At 36.9% G+C, this 20592-nt stretch overlaps 2 protein-coding genes across 2 annotated transcripts; both read right to left on the reverse strand.

Moving 5' to 3' along the window:
* Nucleotides 1-13175: 13175 nt before the first annotated feature.
* Nucleotides 13176-14430, reverse strand: LOC120295792 (disease resistance protein RPV1-like). The gene is made up of 2 exons (XM_039317365.1): nucleotides 14250-14430; nucleotides 13176-14163 (listed from the first exon to the last, which is right to left on the reverse strand). Exon 2 carries the CDS (start codon nucleotides 14034-14036, stop codon nucleotides 13176-13178), a length of 861 nt encoding a protein of 286 aa, XP_039173299.1. The 5' UTR covers nucleotides 14037-14163; nucleotides 14250-14430.
* Nucleotides 14244-16579, reverse strand: LOC120295793 (TMV resistance protein N-like). The gene is made up of 4 exons (XM_039317366.1): nucleotides 16083-16579; nucleotides 15756-15913; nucleotides 14688-15649; nucleotides 14244-14552 (listed from the first exon to the last, which is right to left on the reverse strand). Exons 1-4 carry the CDS (start codon nucleotides 16577-16579, stop codon nucleotides 14244-14246), a joined length of 1926 nt encoding a protein of 641 aa, XP_039173300.1.
* Nucleotides 16580-20592: the final 4013 nt, after the last annotated feature.

The raw sequence follows: 20592 nt of genomic DNA on the forward strand, positions 1-20592 counted from the left end.
AGTGCATACTTTTCTCTCTTTTTTGGTCAAATTAAGCTCTTGCCCAGCCTGGACAGCACTAATTTCCATTTGATAAGGAATAAAGCAAAGATGTATAAAGAAAGCTTTGTCGAATGCGAGAGTCATGACAACAGCTCGATTGAGCTGCTGAGCGACTGTGGTCCTGCTCACCAAGAAACAATAGGACAAGATTTGAATTATTATAAAAAAAACAAAAGATGAAAGTTTGAACATCAACGTCGAATGTCAAGAGTATGCCTTAAAAGTTGCATACTTTTCTCTCTTCGTCGGCCAAATTAAGTTCTTGCGCAGCTTGGACAACACTATTTTTCATCTGACAAGGAATAAAGTGAAGATGGATAAAAAAAAGTTTTGTTGATATTGAGAGTCACAACATTGACTCAATTGTGCTAGTTAGCAATCGTGATTGTGTTCTCCATGAAAAAGTAGGAAAAGTTTTGAATTATTATCGAATAAAATGATTAAAGTTTGAAAAGCAACAACAAAAGTTGAGTACATGTACTAGAAGACGTATACTTTCTCTCCTCGTCAGCCAAATTAAGCTCTTGCCCAGCCAAGACAGCACTAATTTCTATCCGATAAGGAATAAAGTGAAGATGGATGAACAAAACTTTGTCGAAACCGAGAGGCATGACATTGACTCGATTGAGCTAGTGAGCAATAAAGGTCCTACTATCCAAGAAAGAATGGGAAAGATTTGAATTATTTAAAAAAAATGATTAAAGTTTGAACATCAACATCAAATATTGAGAGTATGTACTAAAATGTGTATGCTTTTCTCTCTTCAGCACCAAAAGGTGTATGTTTTTCTCTCTTCATTAGTTGAATTAAGCTCTTCCCCAGCCTAGACAGCACTAATTTCCATCTGATGAGGAATAAAGTAAAGACGAATAAAGAAATCTTGGTTAAAATCAAGAGTCACATCATTGACTTGATTGAGCTAGTAAGCGATCGTGGTCCTGTCTTTCCAAGAAATAACAGGAAAGTATTTGAATTATTATCGGAAAAAAAAAAGGATTAAAGTTCGAAAATCAACATCAAACGTCAAGAGTATGTACTAAAAAGTGCACACTTTTCTATTTTTTTTGGCCAAATTAAGTCCTTGCCCAGCCTGGACAGCACTAATTTCCATTTGTTAAGGAAGAAAGCAAAGATGTATAAAGAAAGCTTTGTCGAATGCTAGAGTCATAACAACAACTTGATTGAGCTGGTGAGCGACTATGGTCCTACTCACCAAGAAAAAATAGGACAAGATTTGGATTATTATAAAAAAAAACAAAAGATGAAAGTTTGAACATCAACGTCGAATGTCAAGAATATGCCTTAAAAGTTGCATACTTTTCTCTTTTCGTCGGCCAAATTAAGTTCTTGCGCAGCTTGGACAACACTATTTTTCATCTGACAAGGAATAAAGTGAAGATGGATAAAAAAAAAAAGTTTTGTTGATATTGAGAGTCACGAAATGGACTCAATTGAGCTGGTTAGCAATCGTGATTGTGTTCTCCATGAAAAAGTAGGAAAAGCTTTGAATTATTATCGAATAAAATGATTAAAGTTTGAAAAGCAACAACAAAAGTTGAGTACATGTACTAGAAGACGTATACTTTTCTCTCCTCGTTAGCCGAATTAAGCTCTTGCCCAGCCTAGACAACACTAATTTTTATCTGATAAGAAATAAAGTGAAGATGGATCAACAAAACTTTGTCGAAACTGAGAGGCACGACATTGATTCAATTGAGCTAGTGAGCAATAGAGGTCCTACTCTCCAAGAAAGAATGGGAAAGATTTGAATTATTTTTTAAAAAAATGATTAAAGTTTGAACATCAACATCAAATATTGAGAGTATGTACTAAAATGTGTATGTTTTTCTCTCTTCATTAGTTGAATTAAGCTCTTCCCCAGCTTAGACGGCACTAATTTCCATCCGATGAGGAACAAAGTAAAGACGAATAAAGAAATATTGGTTAAAATCAAGAGTCACATCATTGACTTAATTGAGCTAATAAGCGATCGTGGTCCTGTCTTTCCAAGAAATAATAGGAAAATATTTGAATTATTATCGGAAAAAAAAAAGGATTAAAGTTCAAAAATCAACATCAACCGTCATGAGTAGTACTAAAAGTGCATACTTTTCTCTCTTTTTGGTCAAATTAAGCTCTTGGCCAGCCTGGACAGCACTAATTTCCATATGACAAGGAACAAAGCAAAGATGCATAAAGAAAGCTTTGTCGAATGCGAGAGTCATGACAACAACTCGATTGAGCTGGTGAGCGGCTGTGGTCCTGCTCACCAAGAAACAATAGGACAAGATTTGAATTATTATAAAAAAACAAAAGATGAAAGTTTGAACATCAACGTCGAATGTCAAGAATATGCCTTAAAAGTTGCATACTTTTCTCTTTTTGTCGACCAAATTAAGTTATTGTGCAGCTTGGACAACACTATTTTTCATCTGACATGGAATAAAGTGAAGATGGATAAAAAAAGAAGAAGTTATGTTGATATTGAGAGTCACGACATTGACTCAATTGAGCTGGTTAGCAATCGTGATTGTGTTCTCCATGAAAAAGTAGGAAAAGCTTTGAATTATTATCGAATAAAATGATTAAAGTTTGAAAAGTAACAACAGAAGTTGAGTACATGTACTAGAAGACGTATACTTTTCTCTCCTCGTCAGCCGAATTAAGCTCTTGCCCAGCCTAGACAGCATTAATTTCTATCTGATAAGGAATAAAGTAAAAATGGATGAACAAAATTTTGTCGAAACCAAGAGGCACGACATTGACTCGATTGAGCTAGTGAGCAATAGAGGTCCTACTCTCCAAGAAAGAATGGGAAAGAATTGAATTATTTTGAAAAAAAATGATTAAAGTTTGAACATCAACATCAAATATTGAAAGTATCTACTAAAATGTGTATGTTTTTGTCTCTTCAGCACTAAAAGGTGTATGTTTTTCTCTCTTCATTAACTGAATTAAGCTCTTCCCCAGACTATACGGCACTAATTTCCATCTGATGAGGAATAAAGTAAAGACGGATAAAGAAATCTTGGTTAAAATCAAGAGTCACATCATTGACTTGATTGAGCTCGTAAGCGATCGCGGCCCTCTCTTTCCAAGAAATAATAGGAAAATATTTGAATTATTATCGAAAAAAAAAAAAGGATTAAAGTTTGAAAATCAACATCAAACGTCAAGAGTATGTACTAAAAAGTGCATACTTTTCTCTCTTTTTTTGGCCAAATTAAGCTCTTGCCCAGCCTGGACAGCACTAATTTCCATTTGTCAAGGAAGAAAGCAAAGATGTATAAAGAAAGCTTTATCGAATGCGAGAGTCATAACAACAACTCGATTGAGTTGGTAAGCTACTGTGGTCCTGCTCACCAAGAAACAATAGGACAAGATTTGGATTATTATAAAAAAAAACAAAAGATGAAAGTTTGAACATCAACGTCGAATGTCAAGAATATGCCTTAAAAGTTGCATACTTTTCTCTTTTGTCGGCCAAATTAAGTTCTTGCGCAGCTTGGACAACACTATTTTTCATCGACAAGGAATAAAGTGAAGATGGATAAAAAAAAAGTTTTGTTGATATTGAGAGTCACGAAATGGACTCAATTGAGCTGGTTAGCAATCGTGATTGTGTTCTCCATGAAAAAGTAGGAAAAGCTTTGAATTATTATCGAATAAAATGATTAAAGTTTGAAAAGCAACAACAAAAGTTGAGTACATGTACTAGACGTATACTTTTCTCTCCTCATCAGCTGAATTAAGCTCTTGCCCAGTCTAGATAGCACTAATCTCTATTTGATAAGGAATAAAGTGAAGATGGATGAACAAAACTTTGTCGAAACCGAGAGGCATGACATTGACTCGATTGAGCTAGTGAGCAATAGAGGTCCTACTCTCCAAGAAAGAATGGGAAAGATTTGAATTATTTTGAAAAAAATGATTAAAGTTTGAACATCATCATCAAATATTGAGAGTATGTACTAAAATGTGTATGTTTTTCTCTCTTCAGCACTAAAAGGTGTATGTTTTTCTCTCTTCATTAACTGAATTAAGCTCTTCCCCAGACTATACGGCACTAATTTCCATCTGATGAGGAATAAAGTAAAGACGGATAAAGAATTCTTGGTTAAAATCAAGAGTCACATCATTGACTTGATTGAGCTCGTAAGCGATCGTGGTCTTGTCTTTCCAAGAAATAATAGGAAAATATTTGAATTATTATCGGAAAAAAAAGGATTAAAGTTCGAAAATCAACATCAAACATCAATGGTATATACTAAAAGGTGCATACTTTTCTCTCTTTTTTTGGCCAAATTAAGCTCTTGCCCAGCCTGGACAGCACTAATTTCTATTTGACAAGGAATAAAGCAAGGATGTATAAAGAAAACTTTGTCGAATGCGAGAGTCATGACAACAACTCTATTGAGCTGGTGAGCGACTGTGGTCCTGCTCACCAAGAAACAATAGGACAAGATTTGAATTATTATAAAAAAAAAAAAAACAAAAGATGAAAGTTTGAACTTCAACGTCGAATGTCAAGAGTATGTCTTAAAAGTTGCATACTTTTCTCTCTTCGTTGGCCAAATTAAGTTCTTGTGCAGCTTGGACAACACTATTTTTTATCTGACAAAGAATAAAGTGAAGATAGATAAAAAAAAAAAATTGTTGATATTGAGAGTCATGACATTGACTCAATTGAGCTAGTTAGCAATCGTGATTGTGTTCTCCATTAAAAAGTAGGAAAAGCTTTGAATTATTATCAAATAAAATGATTCAAGTTTGAAAATCAACAACAAAAGTTGAGTACATGTACTAGAAGGCGTATACTTTTCTCTCCTCGTCGGCCGAATTAAGCTCTTGCCCAGCCTAAACAACATTAATTTCTACCTAATAAGGAGTAAAGTGAATATGGATAAACAAAACTTTGTCGAAACCGAGAGGCACGACATTGACTCGATTGAGCTAGTGAGCAATAGAGGTCGTACTCTCCAAGAAAGAATGGGAAAGATTTGAATTATTTTGAAAAAAAAAATTATAGTTTGAACATCAACATCAAATGTTGAGAGTATGTACTAAAAGGTGTATGTTTTTCTCTGTTCAACACTAATGGTGTATGTATTTCTCTTTTCATCTGCTTAATTAAGATCTTCCCTAGCCTAGACAACACTAATTTCCATCTGATGAGGAATAAAGTAAAGATGGATAAAGAAATCTTTGTTATAATCGAGAGTCACATCATTGATTTAATTGAGCTATTAAGCGATCGCGGTCCTATTTTTCAAGAAATAATAGGAAAATATTTGAATTATTATTGGAAACAAGGATTTAAGTTTGAAAATCAACATCAAACGTCAAGAGTATGTACTAAAAGGTGCATAATTTTCTCTTTTTTCAGCCAAATTAAACTATTGTCTAGCCTGGACAGCACTAATTTCCATTTAACAAGGAATGAAGTGAAGATGTATAAAGAAAGCTTTGTCGAATGCGAGAGTCATGACAATGACTCGATTGAGCTGGTGGGCGATCATGGTCCTGCTCACCAAGAAACAATAGGACAAGATTTAAATTATTATAAATAAATAAAAAAACCAAAAGATGAAAATTTGAACATCAACGTCGAATGTCAAGAGTATGTCTTAAAAGTTCCAGACTTTTCTCTCTTCGTCTGCCAAATTAAGTTCTTGCGTAGCTTAGATAACACTATTTTCCATCCAACAAGGAATAAAGTGAAGTTGGATAAAAAAAAGTTTTGTTGAAACTGAGAGTCACGACATTAACTTGATTGAGCTGGTGAGAAATCATGGTTGTGTTCTCCAAGAAATAGTAGGGAAAGCTTTGAATTATTATATAATAAAAGGATCAAAGTTTGGAAAGCAACAACAAAAGTTGAGTGTATGTACTAGAAGGTGTATACTTTTCTCTCCTCATTGGCCGAATTAAGTTCTTCCCCAGCCTAAACAGCACTAATTTCCATTTGATAAGGAATAAAATGAAGATAAATAAAGAAAACTTTTGTCGAAATTGAGAGTCATGACATTGAGTCGATTGAGCTAGGAAGCGCTCGTGGTCCTACTCTCCAAGAAACAATAGGAAAGATTTGAATTATTATGAAAAAAAAAGGATTAAAGATTGAATATCAATATAAAATGTCGAGAGTATGTACAAAAATGTGTATCTTTTTCTCTCTTCGTCAACTGAATTAAGCTTTTCCCTAGCCTAGACAGCACTAATTTCCATATGATAAGGAATAAAGTGAAGATGGATAAAGAAAGCTTTGTCGAAATCGAGAGTCATGCCTTTGATTTGATTGAGTTGGTGAGCAATCGTGAGCCTGTTTTCAAAGAAATAATAGGAAACATTTGAATTATTATTGAAAAAAGGATTAAAGTTAGAAAATCAACATCAAAGTCGAGAGTTTGTATTAAGAGGTGAATACTTTTCTCTCTTCGTCGGTCGAACGAAGCTCTTGCCCAGATTTGGTGACACTAGTTTCCATATGATAAGAAATAAAGTAAAGACGGATAATGAAAGCTTTGTCAAAACCGAGAGTCACGACATTGACTTGATTGAGCTGATGAGCGATTGTGGTCATGTTCTAAAAAAACGGTAGAAGAAGATTTGAATTATTATGAAAAAAGGATTATAGTTTGAAAATCAACATCAAACGTTGAGTGCATGTACTAAAAGGTGTATACTTTTCCTTCATCGTCGGCCGAATTAAGCTCTTGCCGAGCTTGGACAACACTAATTTCCATCTAACAAGGAATAAAATAAAGATGGATAAAGAAAGCTTTGTCGAAATTGAGAGTTGCACCATTGACTCAATTGAGCCGGTGAGGGATCGTGGTCCTATTCTTCAAGAGACAATAGGAGAAGATTTGAATTATTATAAATAAAAAGGATTAAAGTTTGAAAATCAACATCAATTGTGGAAGGTATGTACTAATGGTGTATACTTTTCTCTCTTCGTCAGCCGAATTACACTCTTGCCCAGCCTAGTCAGCATTAATTTCCATCTGACAAGGGATACAATGAAGATGGATAAAGAAAGCCTTGTGGAAACCAAGAGTCACTACATTGACTTGATTGAGTTAGTTAGTGACCATGAGTTGGGTCGTTGCTATATGGAACTGGTCGTGTTCTCCAAAAACACAAGGAAAAGATTTGAATTATGATCAGAAAAAAAAAAAAAAGATTTAAGTTTGGACATTGACACCAAACATTGAGAGTATGTCCTAAAAGGTGTATGTCTTTCACTCTCTCCCTTTGTTGTTGGCTGAGCTAAGCTCTTGCCCAGCTCGTGGAGCACAAATTTCCATCTTGGCAAGAAATAAAGTGAAGATAGATAAAAAAAGCTTTGTCGAATCAAGAGTCACGACATTGACTCGATCGAGCTAGTGACTGAGCGTGAGTTGGGTCGTAGCCGCTGGTTCTTTGAGGCCTATGTAGCACCGACACGGACACGGACACGCGACACGACACGACACGACACGCCGACACGTCATTTCTTAAAAATAGAGAATTTCGACACGTTCCGATACGTTATATATTAAATATATTTTTATATATAAATACATAAATAAATAATAATAAAAATAGCCTAGAATTCATTTACACGAAAAATATTAAATAATATCATTCATTATTTTAATTTGCTACAATAATACACAAAACTTAGAGGAAAAAAAAACATTATTTAAAGAAAAATGCTGAAATGATATTTTTAAATTTATTTATTTATCATATATAGCATTTTTATTACTTCTTTCATAGTAAAAGACTTTTAAAAAAATAAAACAATTCTAAGAAAACAAAACTGAAAAAAAAATTGACCCCATGCGTGTATATTTATAGCAATTTTATTACTTCTATTATTACTTCTTTTGTATATATATATATATATATATATATATATATATATATTGGTGAAAATGTATATTTATATTTTGACCCCTCAAGTATTAGAAATTTTTAAAATTGACCATGTGCGTGTCGGAATCACGTGTCGGAATTCTGGACTCGCATGTCGGAGCGTGTCGGAGAGAGTTGATCACGTGTCGAATTTTTCGACACTCGTTGACTGCGTGTCGGAGCGTGTCAAGACGTGTCGGAGCGTGTCGGACACGTGTCGGAGTGTCGGACACAACACGAAGGCTTCTGAAGAGTGTGCGTGCTACATAGGCTGAGGCCCTTCTATCACTCCTCAGCGTTCTTCCGCGCGTCCCGTAGTGTTTACGCTGTTCGCGAAAGCCGGCCCCAACGCGTCCACCACATTGTGCAGATCCAAAGGCCAACAATGCCATTAACCTTTTCGTTCACTCTCAGTGATATAACTCCACGTGCACGCAATTATTCTTATCTCGAGTATTCGATTACAATGTATGATTTGATTTCTCGTGCACACGCCCCATTTTGAATTCTGGCGGGTTTGGAAGAAAACGAGGTACACGAGTTCACCACAGGCAACTTAACAACTGCAAGTTGAGATGGTGTCGTCTTATTTGTCGGCTTAGTTCGTGTAAGATTTTCGGCGCAGCCGCTAGTTTATCGCAGAGAAAACAAGATATATGTTGTGGTGATCCTTCCATAACCCATGTGCTTTAAACAAAACTTTAACTCGTGGTCCAAAAGATGTAGACAAACAAATGTCTATTGAGCATCTAAAGATTAGGAAATGCAGAGTCTTCTCCCCTGCCTGCAACGCAAGGTGGAGGGATAAAGGGAAAAGCTGGCAGTGATGCGTTCAAGCACCGAATGACGATGAACGCACACAGCTGGGGCCAACCTTTTTTGGCCTTTTCTCCATAGATGAAAGTGGAATTGCTTAGGTCACATGAATCTAAGTAACCTATACCATTTCACACTTTGAAAGACTTAGATGTAATTAGTTGATCAAAAAATTTCTATTAAATACATTTCTTTTTCTGTAGTATTGTAAAATTAATGTGAAAATTGATAGAATCTTACAACTTTGGTCAATGCATACTTACTTGTGATATAAATTAGGAACAATAAATGACACCAAATATGGAAAGAACTATCAACAAATAATTTATGTTGAGACTCAGGGGCAACACCTAAAATTAGGCTAATGGATTGCTAAGCCTAGACTTAGCTCGGGCTCTCCTAAGCCCATATCAATTCGCGACTTAGGTTCAAATATTTAGCATGCATAAGGGAATCACCACTAATTAGTTTACGGTAGGTTGATTAGACACCTAAGTAATATAATGGGAGAATTATTTTATTTCAACGAACCGGAGACTTTGGGTACGGGGACTTAATTACATTAAACTTTTCTAATACCCTTTCGATACATTTCTCTTCTTATTACGAAAAAAATGTTTTGTAGGTATCTTGAACTAATTTTAATTCATTTTCCTAACATGTGAGGTGATTACACGAGTGCCCAAACCACCAATTTAACACTCAAGAAAGCAAATAAAAAAAATGCAGAACTTACCTACTTTTGTTGCTAGATCATAATTCACATCAACAGTTCTAGATATGATTTCTAATTAACACGTAATCACTCAATTTTTTTTCACTTATTAAATGAAAATATAATTCATATGCAATGCAATGTTTCTAATCTAACATGAAATGATATGATATGATATAGCGATATGACATAAATAAGCATACAGTCTATTCTGAAGCATGAAATGGATTTCTAATTTTTTTTTTTTTTTGTATTTTCCATGAAATTCGAAATTAAAGAAATGCAACAATTAAATATGCAATCTAAATTAACCAAATGACCTAATTCTAATGACGAGCAATTTCTAACTAAATGAATCTAGCAAAAATCAATAGATGACGGGCATTTCATGAACCTAATCCTACATGACACGCACATGATTATTTTCTTTTGTATTTTTTAATGAAAATTTGTAATTAAAATCACTAAAAATAAAAATCTAACTAAAGTGAAAACTAAAGTGAAATGTTATCTATTCTAAATACCTTCTAAACATGCATTTAAAAAAAAAAAAATAACTAACCTATTATGCAATCAATTCTAATCTACATGGAATGCAAATGCAAATTTGTTTTTTGTATTTTCAGGATAAATAGAACAATTAAAAAATAAACATCAAATCATTAATGATCATAAAAAATGTGATTATTTTGCTAATAAAATCGATAAATATATCAATTTTATTGTCGTGTGAAAAATTATTCCATATAAAATCTTATAGATAGAATAAAAATTCGTGCGATTGCGGGAATTTGATGCTATATCAGGAATTTCAATCATGCATTAGAAAATATTTCAAACAAAGAGATAAAATATCAAAAACTAAAATAAGATAAAACAAATCTACCTAATTAAATCTACCTAAAAATAAAATAAATCTCCACCTAAATTGAATTTTTTTCCAAAAATCCGAACGGTGAGGTGGACCGCGATGGAAGCTCGGCACGGCTAAGGACGGGGCAAGGGCAGCGACTGTGGTGTCACTGGTCACCGTCGGTCGGAGGTCCCGGTGACGGAGCTCCGGCGAGACCCGGTGAAGGCAGGCTCGGGCAGGGGCAGCAGCAAAACAGGGGAGTCGCTCAGGAGGCCGCAGGTCAATCGCTCGGGGAAACTCGGAGCAGGCGCGATGCTGAGTTGAGAAGTGACAGAGGTTGGCAGGGCGGCAACACAGCGTCCGGCGGCAGCAGAGCAGCGGTGCGTCGGAGCAGAGACGGAACTAGGCGGCTCAAGCGGCTCACGGACAGAGCAGAGAGGAGCCGGTTCGAAACCTGCTGGGGCACGGGCAGACGGAGGCGGGTCGCGACGTCGTGGGGCGGAACGGCGAGGCAGCAGGGCGAAATCGCAATGGGCTTCGGCTCCGGACTGCGTCGGTGCGGCGAACAGGCAGAGGTGTCGTCGCTCGGGCGGCACAGATCGCGGTCTGACCAGGGCGGCAGCGGCGTCGCAGGGCGGAACAAAAGCGGCCACGCGGGTGCAGTAGACGGCGGTGGTCGCGCGGTAAGGCAGAGCTCCGGTGCTGGTCGGCGAGGGGCTCACCGAAGAAGAGAAACAGTAGAGTTGCTTTTTACTTTTTCTGCTTTTCTCTCTCTACTCGCACGTCCCACTCACCGGTCTCTCTTCTGCCTCCTTTGACTTTCTGCAGCACTCTTTTGCAGAAGGAAAAAGAAGTGAGTTTTTCCTCCCTGTCGCTTAAATTTTCCTTTTTTGAGAAAACAAAGAAAAAGCCCCCCGAAAAATATACGCACCCCCTTTTATAGTCGAAGGCTTGAATTCTAATTTCTCTTTTGAATCAACGTCCGCAATATTTCTTCACCAATTTTATCATATATCGATAATAATTCAAGATTATGATAAAATTTTTCTCTAAATCCAAATCTTACAAAGATAAATCGCAATATTTTTGTCACATCTGCTTTATCCAAAAATTCCAATCATATTTCGAAAAAATTTTAAATTTCTATTTTCACGAGATAATTTCCGATCATTAAAACGGGTTTGAGCCAATTTGCTCTCTTCGTGGGGCTTAAACCGGCCTGCCAAGTAAAAGCTCAGAACCACTAGTTCGAACTCAACCACTACCGGTCCAATAAATAAAATGCAAAAAATGCAAATTAAAAATAAATACACCTAAAATTATATGCTATGCAATTAATCATCTTTTCAGGGATGAAATTAGCCCCTAATTTTTTATTACAATAAATGACTAAACGAGTTGTCAAAATTTAGGTGTCAACAATCTACTAATAATCAAAGAGTTAGAGTTACAAATGCTTACACATTCGAGTATTTTTCATACTTAGGTTAAGTACAAACTCACAGTTTTTATAAATAAATAACTCAATTGAATGTAAAACTCACAATATAAATTAATTTACATGTGTCTTGCTCCAATGCCTGGCTGAAGAACAAACTCTTTCGTGCGTCCAAGAAAGAGTCGTCTGTTCGGCTCATTGTTAATCTTTCTTGTGCGACTTTTATATTGAACTGGGAAGAGACGTCCACTTCTTGGTCAAAAACTCAAAACTTGGACAAAAGAAGTAATTTAGGAATATCTTGTGCTGAACCTTGGATATATGTATATCCACTATAATCCAAGATTATTATTCGTAAAAGGCAACATCAGATTTTGAACAAATCAAAATATTCCAACAAATGTGGGTTTCGTACACGACACAAACTCAAGACATGATTTAATAGCTAGTGCTTAAGAATCCGATAGTTAGATAATGATAATATATCATACGTGTATATGTGAGTCATAATATCATGAGATATAGACCTAAAAATCTCGTTAAGAAAGATTAAAAATGCCTAAAAAAAGTCAGCATATCAATCATACAGTAGATATTTTCATTGATTATAAGTGTCATTATGGACATTGCGTTATAAATCGTGGAAATAAAATACACTAATTTTTTAGTTAGATTGACCGCAATACTCGAAAGTTTTCTATTGTGCATGTAAGCAATTTTTCATGCGAGATATTCTATTGAATGACAGAAAGTATGTTGACTATAGTTAGATTAATACATATATATTTTTCATACTAGTTAAATGAAATCAATGAAAGAGAACCAAGCAATAATCATTTTCAATTTTATTTAATAAATCAATCACTTCCAATTTTGGGTATTATAGGTGCGACAACATTCACAACATATTGTACCTTTGAAGAATTTTTGTTAGATGGACGAATGCAGAATCGGAATTTTCGTTTTAGTTTTAAAATCGCCAAAAAGAACAATAGCAAGATTTCATTCTCTACTGTTGACCATATTCTTAACCTGGACAATTCCTGCTCGGCGAGAAAACTTTTCTCGCTCAAGTTACCGATATTCGAAACTCATAAACGAGCGTCAATACGATAGTAGTTTACTTTGGCATACTGGAGAACAGAATTCATTGGCAATGCTTATGGCATGAATAATCATTAGCACGTACGCACAAAATTGCAGAAAGTTGACAAGCATACAAGACAATAAAAAGTGAGTGAGTGATGGCCAAGAAAACGAAAGAAGAATGGAGATTGGAAATTCAGAAGAGAAGCGAAAATTGGAATTCGGTTATGCCTCTAATAGCCATTGTTGCAGGAAGATTAGTCGACATGCTCGATCAGTTACAAAATTAGAATTAAAGAGACACGGCCGCGAACTCTTCCTCTTCATCCAAGCCTCGTCCCCTGGGAACTTTCTTGCTTCTGTCTGACCGCCACCTTGGTTCGGTCACTGATCATCATCTGCATGCTAATGTGATGTCCGTCAGCCTGGAGCAGTGTCGTAGCCTCACATCCGTTGATCCCATGCTGTGCTTCTTTTGTCGTTCCAATTTTCGAGATGCGAACGTTGCCATCTCGTCTGAGGTTTTGGAGATTAGGGTATAGATGATCCATCACAATCAGCTCAGAAATATCAGTATTTTGTATGAGTAAGGCCCGCAAAGACGATAATCCCATAATGTTGCATTCCCCTTTCAAATTTCTGCAGTCTGAGAAATCTATCTCTTCTAAACTCTCTAGATTCTTAATGCCTCCAGGAAATTCTCTAAGAAAAGTGTGAACCATCTTTAATACTTTCAAGTTTCTCAAATCCTCAACAGACGAAGGTAGTTCATTGACTAACGTGTACGAAAGATCCATGAGTTGCAGCTCCTTGAGTTTCCCGATGGAATCTGGCAGTTTCCACAGGCTCCTGCAATTTCTGAGAGATAGTGTCTGAAGATTCTCCAGAAAGCCGATGGAATAAGGGAGCTCACTGAGTTCAGTGTCGTCCAAAGCTAGGTACGAAAGAGATTTCAAGTTGCCAATTCTATCGGGTAGAGACAAGATTTTACTGTTGCAAGCACTCAGAGTTTCAAGCTTCCCATACGAACCCTCAGGGATATCGATGGCTCTTATGGCAGTTCCATCGATATAAAGCTCTTTCAGAGTTTCCAAGTAACCTATACCTTCTGGCAACTCTTGCACGAAGCTGCAGGACTTGATATCCAAAGAAACTAATTTCCTTAGCTTGCTAATGGACCTCATAACAAGCGGAGGTAATATAGCACAGCGTTCCAGGTTTAGTCTCTAAGTTTACAGGAGCATGGGAAACTGGAGATTTAGGTAGCCAACGACAATCTTTTAGGATCAAAACTTTCAAGTTTTTGGCCTTCTGCAAAACAAGCGAATGTAAACGCCTCGTTTACTTCAAGCTATTCTTAAACAGGATGACAAAAATGTATAGATATATCGTCATACCTTTATAATTTGCTTCCAACACCGCCAATTTGTGGAGGAACTCCCAGACAGATTAAGATAGACCAAGTTGGATAGATCTAAAGCAAGTAGAATGGAGATATTGAGGCACCTTTGCCATTCAAGCCATTTTAACCATGGAAGGAAAAGATCCTCTCTGAAGTTCCTTGCAGTCTGCCTGTGTCCCTTAAGAATGGGGCAGTTCATTTCGAGATACCTAAGATTTGAGAAATTATGGAAAAATCTGCGTTTACCAAATAAACGGGGGTTGTCGAACGAGGCAATGAGGGCTTCTACCGTAGCAACCTGCCAATCAAGAAAAAATGGTAAACGGACAAAGTGAAATAGAAGCGCATCACAATCGTCTTTGGATATAGAAACGTATTGAAAAGAAGTAATCTAATTCAAACTAAAAGAGACTTTCTTGTCTTCAAAATTTACCTTATCTTCGTTCAGTACTCGTCCAATATCCTCCTGATTCCAAAGCCTACTACGCTCAGAAGGTTTACTTGAATTTTCATCCTTGACAAGCTCCCTCCCGAGGAATTTTACTTGATTATACATCCAAAATTCATTATTGTCAGTGATTGTTACCAAAGACTCGTCTTGAAGCTCAGCAATCCTTGAAGATGGATGGTATTTACAAGCTTTCCACAGGTAAGAGGATATTGTCTTGTCCTTACCCATAAAAAAACAAGCTATATCAAGAAAAATCTGTTGAGCACTGTACTCTAAAGCTTCATATCTTGCCTTCAGAATTCGTTTGACTTCCTTAGAGAATGTCTCTTGCTTCAATCGATCCAATGCCTCCTTCCAAAACGTTATGGGCTTTCTATATAAAGAGGAACCGACAATCTTAATAAGGAAAGGAAGCCCTTCGGCAGCCAAACTAATGTCCCATGCCACAGAGGAGATTTCCTCTCGAAGAGGTCCTCCTTTAAGAGCATATATACGGAACATTTGAAAAGCATGGGCATCATTCATTCGCTTTAGCTCGAATTTTTCAACGAGGAAGTCATCGCATATGTTAACAGAACTGCTTCTGCTGGAGGTGACAATCCTCTGGCTTCCATGACGAAGCACGCTTAGATCAGCAGTTTCAATCGGTGCCCGACTATACTCGTCAACAAGATTGCGTCTCTTAGAAATCACGATGATCCTGCTTCCTGGACCGAACCAACTTGGATCTCCAGCTAATGAATCGGTTTGTTCAAAATCACTAACATCGTCTAGGATTATGAGAACCCTCAGATTTGCAAATTTGTACCGGATAAATTTGGTACCTTCAGCAGGAGATCTGAGTGTACATCTTTTCTTTCGGAGATCACTAATTAAATCTTCTTGGAGAGATAAGATTCTCCTTTGCTCAACTGCTCCATGGATATCTTTAAGGAAGCTTTTACCTTCAAAGAGATGATGGATTTTATTGTAGACAACCGTGGCAAGAGTCGACTTACCAATTCCTGGAAGGCCCGATATCTCAACCCACGTTTTCCCGTCAGCATTTGCCGTTCAACCACTTGGTCATTTTCATAGAGAACGCCGAGTTTTTCATCATCTCTCGCACATGGTGATCCATCCCTACTAAATTTTCTGTCACATCTAAATCATCCTCCTTCAACAGCTGGCGGACCTCGGAAACAACCTCGTTTATAAGTTCATGCTCCCTGCCAGATGGGAAAAGAAGGAAACAGTAAGATGTGAAAAGGGACAACCGGTCATATAATACACCCGCCAAAAGAAAAGATGCATTGATCTTTTGCTTTATCTAATTTCATAGTAGATCACTAGTGTTGGAGAAGTCATAAGAAGCATAGAAATCTTAATTTCGTTTACCCGTGCTGGAATTTCTCCAATTCCCATCCTCGTTTTCCTGAAACAGTCTGCAGAGCCCTCTTCCAGTTGTCTAGAGTCGTTGATGTCACCCTCTTGGCTGCATGGTTGCTGAAGGACTGCTGATAATTCTCCTGCTGTTTGCCGACGACTTCAGGGCTGACGTCATAGAAAATGGGCATGATTGTCCTGTCACACGCCACCATTTCCGCCACCTCCGTCAGACAACTCTTACTGGAAGCGAAATCTTTGGAGAAGACAGGAATGCATATCTGTGTGCGCCTGATCACTTGTAAGATCTTAGGCATGATCTCTTCTCCGATCTCGATCCCACGATGATCGATAAATACACTGATCCCTGCATCAGTGAGGCCGTTGAAGAGAAATTCAATGAAGGCCCTCCGAACATCTCCTCCTCGGAAACTGAGAAAGACTTGGTGGCGGCTAACATTTGGCCATCTAGTAGATGGAAGCGATGAGTGGTTATTGCGGACATCCATGAGTAAGGAGCTCGAGAGAAGGTTCAAAGACCGGATCTTTCTTAGGACAGGGGGATAACTGGGAAATCACTCGTGGAGGAGAAGAAGCTAACAGACCTGCTCCGGTATAATAAGCTTACAGACCAAAGCTACGGAATCTTGACTTCGAGTAAGGATTTTCCAATGAGCAATAGAAAAGACATCACTCGAATATATTACAATCAAGCTTTACCGTCCATTTTTTAAACTGTCGATCAGATTACCATTACTCCAAGTAAAGTTCACTAAAACATATACTAAAGATAAGTATTTTCTCATGTGCAGTAGACCAATTGATGTGCAATAACAACTCTCATTTATATATAAACATGTTATTTCTCGTAATCTCATTTTGATGAGTGTAATATTGACAGAAATCGACCAAACCAAATAAGGGTTAGTTAGCACCCTAAGAAAAGACAAATACAAGAGGAAAAAAAATTAAAAAGAGAAGTTTTAAAAAGAAATCAGATAATATAGTTTTTGAAATTAAAAATTACAAGGGAGAAAAACAAAAAAAGAGTGCCTGGGCAGTGGCAATCACCGCCAACTCCGGCAGGGAACTTGACCCCCGCTTAAGATGCATGTAAGTAGTTTCAATAAGTTTTTAGGACTTCTAACTCAGTGAGATGAGTTCCATAGTTAATTCAACCCAACCCAAGTAAAAAGATTCGACAAGTCAGATAGGACTTGAATAGGGAAGATACCACTAGGTCAACATGTTCTTCGCTTGCTTAGTCTTCAAGTACCTTAGGGCAATCTTATAAGGTGTCTTGCCAAAAATAAAGTTGCAATATATTCGTTTTCAAAAGTGCAATAATGAAGAGAATAATTTACCCAATATATGAGGCAGACTTCATTTGGTCATTTTAAAATATTATTTCTCGGGTAGTAGTAATTTTTGTTCAATTACTTTTCTTTTTTATGACTGATTTCTTATCAATTCATAAATAATTCATCCATTTTCTGACATAGACTTCTTTTTGTCATTTTCTAGAATTTATCTTCGTAGTGATATTTTTTTTTAATTTACTTGTTGCACACCTCATTGTAATATGTTATATTTTTTCTCAAATCTCGCAAGAAAATATTACATATAACTATAGTGCCATGTCATTCATGCGTTCGTCCGCTCACTTATGACTCGTATCAATACAACCCTCCTATTTTAAAGTCTGCTTTTCCTCTCTCTTCACTCTTCATGATCGCTACCCCTCTCTCTCCCCTCCTCTCCTTTCATCGAAACTCATCCAATTTCATCAAATCCACCCCCACCCCCCTCTGGGTTTATTTCTTTTCTACTTTTTTTTTCCTGCAAAATCTCCAATTCCTTGCCCAAGAAACCTTATATCCTTCTGCCCTTCAACCCAAATCCGAAGATAGCTTCGTCCCTCGATTGATTTCCCCAGAAGTTTCCCTCCTTTACCTTCAATCTCTGAGATCGACCTGCCAGATTATTCTTTTCCCACACCAAAGTTTCCCTTTTTCTGTTCCAATTCCATTGTCCTCCTCCTCCTTGCCCTCAATCTCTCCTCTTCCCTTCGCTTGCTAGCACAATGTCTCATCTTTGACGCCTCCGCTAGGGCTTTTCCGCATGCCATTTGATAGGTATTTCTCAAGTTTTCTTATTGATAATTGTTATTCGTCGGTGTTCAATATTGGAGTTCCCTTCCCTGCATAGATATGTTGGATTCTTTTGGCAATTTTAAGAGAAAATATTAGAGAGAGCAGAGGGGAGTAGTGTAGGGCGGAGGCTCCGGTGTGGTTCGTCGAACGAGCGAGAGCAGAGTTAGGGCTTCTCGCTCAGGATTAGGGCTTCTCGCTCAGGAGTCGGGAGGGATGGAGAGAGCATAATCGAGAGTCGGGAGGGAGAGGGGATGGAGAGAGAGCGCAGCATCTATCGTGAAGAGAGGGGAGAGAGAGTGGAAGGAGAGAGAGAGAGAGAGAGAGAGAGAGCGGAGCATGAAGAGTGAAGAGAGAGGGGAGAGAGACTTTAAAACAGGTGGGCCACATTGTCACGTGTCGTACAATGAGTGGACAAACCAAGAGCATCTTCACAGAAGAAGGCTAGTTGCTTTCACTTGACTCTATTTGTTTAATGAAAAATAATTTTCGAGAAGAGTTTTCTGGATTTTCTGACATTCATTTTACAGAAAATGAATTGGTTAGGAAAAAACCTTTCACTAGAAAAAGTTTTTCGCATTTCAAATAGAGGAAAACATTTTCTTCGCTCACTTTCTCTTAGGTCACACCCTTGCTAGCTTTCTCATTTTTTTTTCTTTTTTTCTTTTTGTCATTTTTCAAAAAGTTGTATTTTTAATTATTTTTATTTTTTTTGTGTTTTTTCCTTCTTTCTTAGCCACTTGCCGGCCTTGGTCGAGCTGCTTGTCACTCGCCGGATGGGTGAGCTTAAGCTAGCAATTCACTTAATCAGTGAGCTTGACCTCACGCCAGCATTATCAAAGACAGACCAAAGAAGAAGGAGGAGCAAAAGAAAAAAAATAAAAAGAAAAAGTGGAAAGAAGAATAAAAAAATCAATTTCTTTAAAAAGAAAATAAAAATTATTAAATTACAAAGGAAAATCAAATTTAATTTTCTATATCGAATGGTAGAAAATATTTTCTAGTTCATTTTCAAATTTCAGCTGAATATAGAGAAAAATTATCATTTTCTTAGAGAATGATTTTCTAAAAACATTTTCCAAACATGTTATATTTTCCATGGAGCAAGTGAGCGAATGATAACATTAGCATACTATGCATCCATCAGTGGTTACACTTGGACATCCGCCCTTCTAGGGTTTTATTTTCCTTTTGAAGTTTCCTTACCAGTTTCGTATTTTTTCTCTAACAAAGACTTCTTTTGATCATTTTAAATATTTTTTGTTCGGTAATGGTCAGTTTTATTAATTCTCATGTCCCCAATTCATAAATATTATGAAATTGTCAATCTTTGGTAGTTTGCTTTTATAATAATCTATGGCGGCTTATTTGCTTTTATAATAGTCTATCGCGGCTTGTTTTATAAGCAATAACGAGCAAATGGGGTCTATCAAATCACCAAGGCTGAATGGCTTTCGAGCACTATTTTACAAAAAGTTCTGGGATGTGGTTGGAGACGACATAATAATGTTTGGGGGTGCTTCTGCTTCTAGGGTCCCCTAAAAAAAAGAAAAAGGATCCATAAATCCAGAGTTCTTTTAAAAATTTGTCGAATGTACTTGAAATCATCGTAGTGTTTGTCACAATTTCATATAGTAATTTAACTTCATGGATTGTAATTTCATAATAGTCATTGTAGCTCGTCTTTACATACAATTGGTAATTTACCTTTATGATCTATAACTTAACTATATAGTTCATTAGTAGAAAGTTGTAGCGCTCAGAAATCGACCAATAGAAGAGTGAAATACCGCAAATTGTGGTAAGTGACAGTAACTTTATTTGAGTCCTTGTACAGAAAAGTTAGTAATCATCTTTAGTATAGTGATTTGCTCCTGGGTCTTGTAAGTTCGAATTTCTCAACGCTTGTAACATTTGATGGAATGTGATCAACTTGATTTTGCTGTAAATTACTTCTTCAGTACTCTTAGTCACTTACATCAGTCATTCTTACATCACTCCAAAAATCGTAAGTGGGTAATCATCATCGTATATTTTAATATTTCTGGAATCACGATAAGTTGAGAATGTAATAAAATGAGTAATTTTTCTTGAATGTTCGTAGATAATTATTTCTTTTTGCAACTTCCTTTCTCTTAAATTAACAGCTAAGATTTAAAGACTGGCAAGGCGAACCAGGACCGCCCGGTTGACTTGGTTATTCTTTAAAAACCCAGGTAGAGTGGAAACTGGACGACGAGAGATTGAGGTGAAGGCCGAATCAACTCTGGCTGAATCCGCAGGCAGAAAACAGAGAAGAGGCGGAAGATGAACCAGCAAGGCTGAATCAAGATACGACAAAGTTAAGAGGTTGAATAAGTATGGGCTGAATA

Source organism: Eucalyptus grandis, chromosome 7, assembly GCF_016545825.1.
Source record: "Eucalyptus grandis isolate ANBG69807.140 chromosome 7, ASM1654582v1, whole genome shotgun sequence".
NCBI classification, from domain to species: domain Eukaryota; kingdom Viridiplantae; phylum Streptophyta; class Magnoliopsida; order Myrtales; family Myrtaceae; genus Eucalyptus; species Eucalyptus grandis.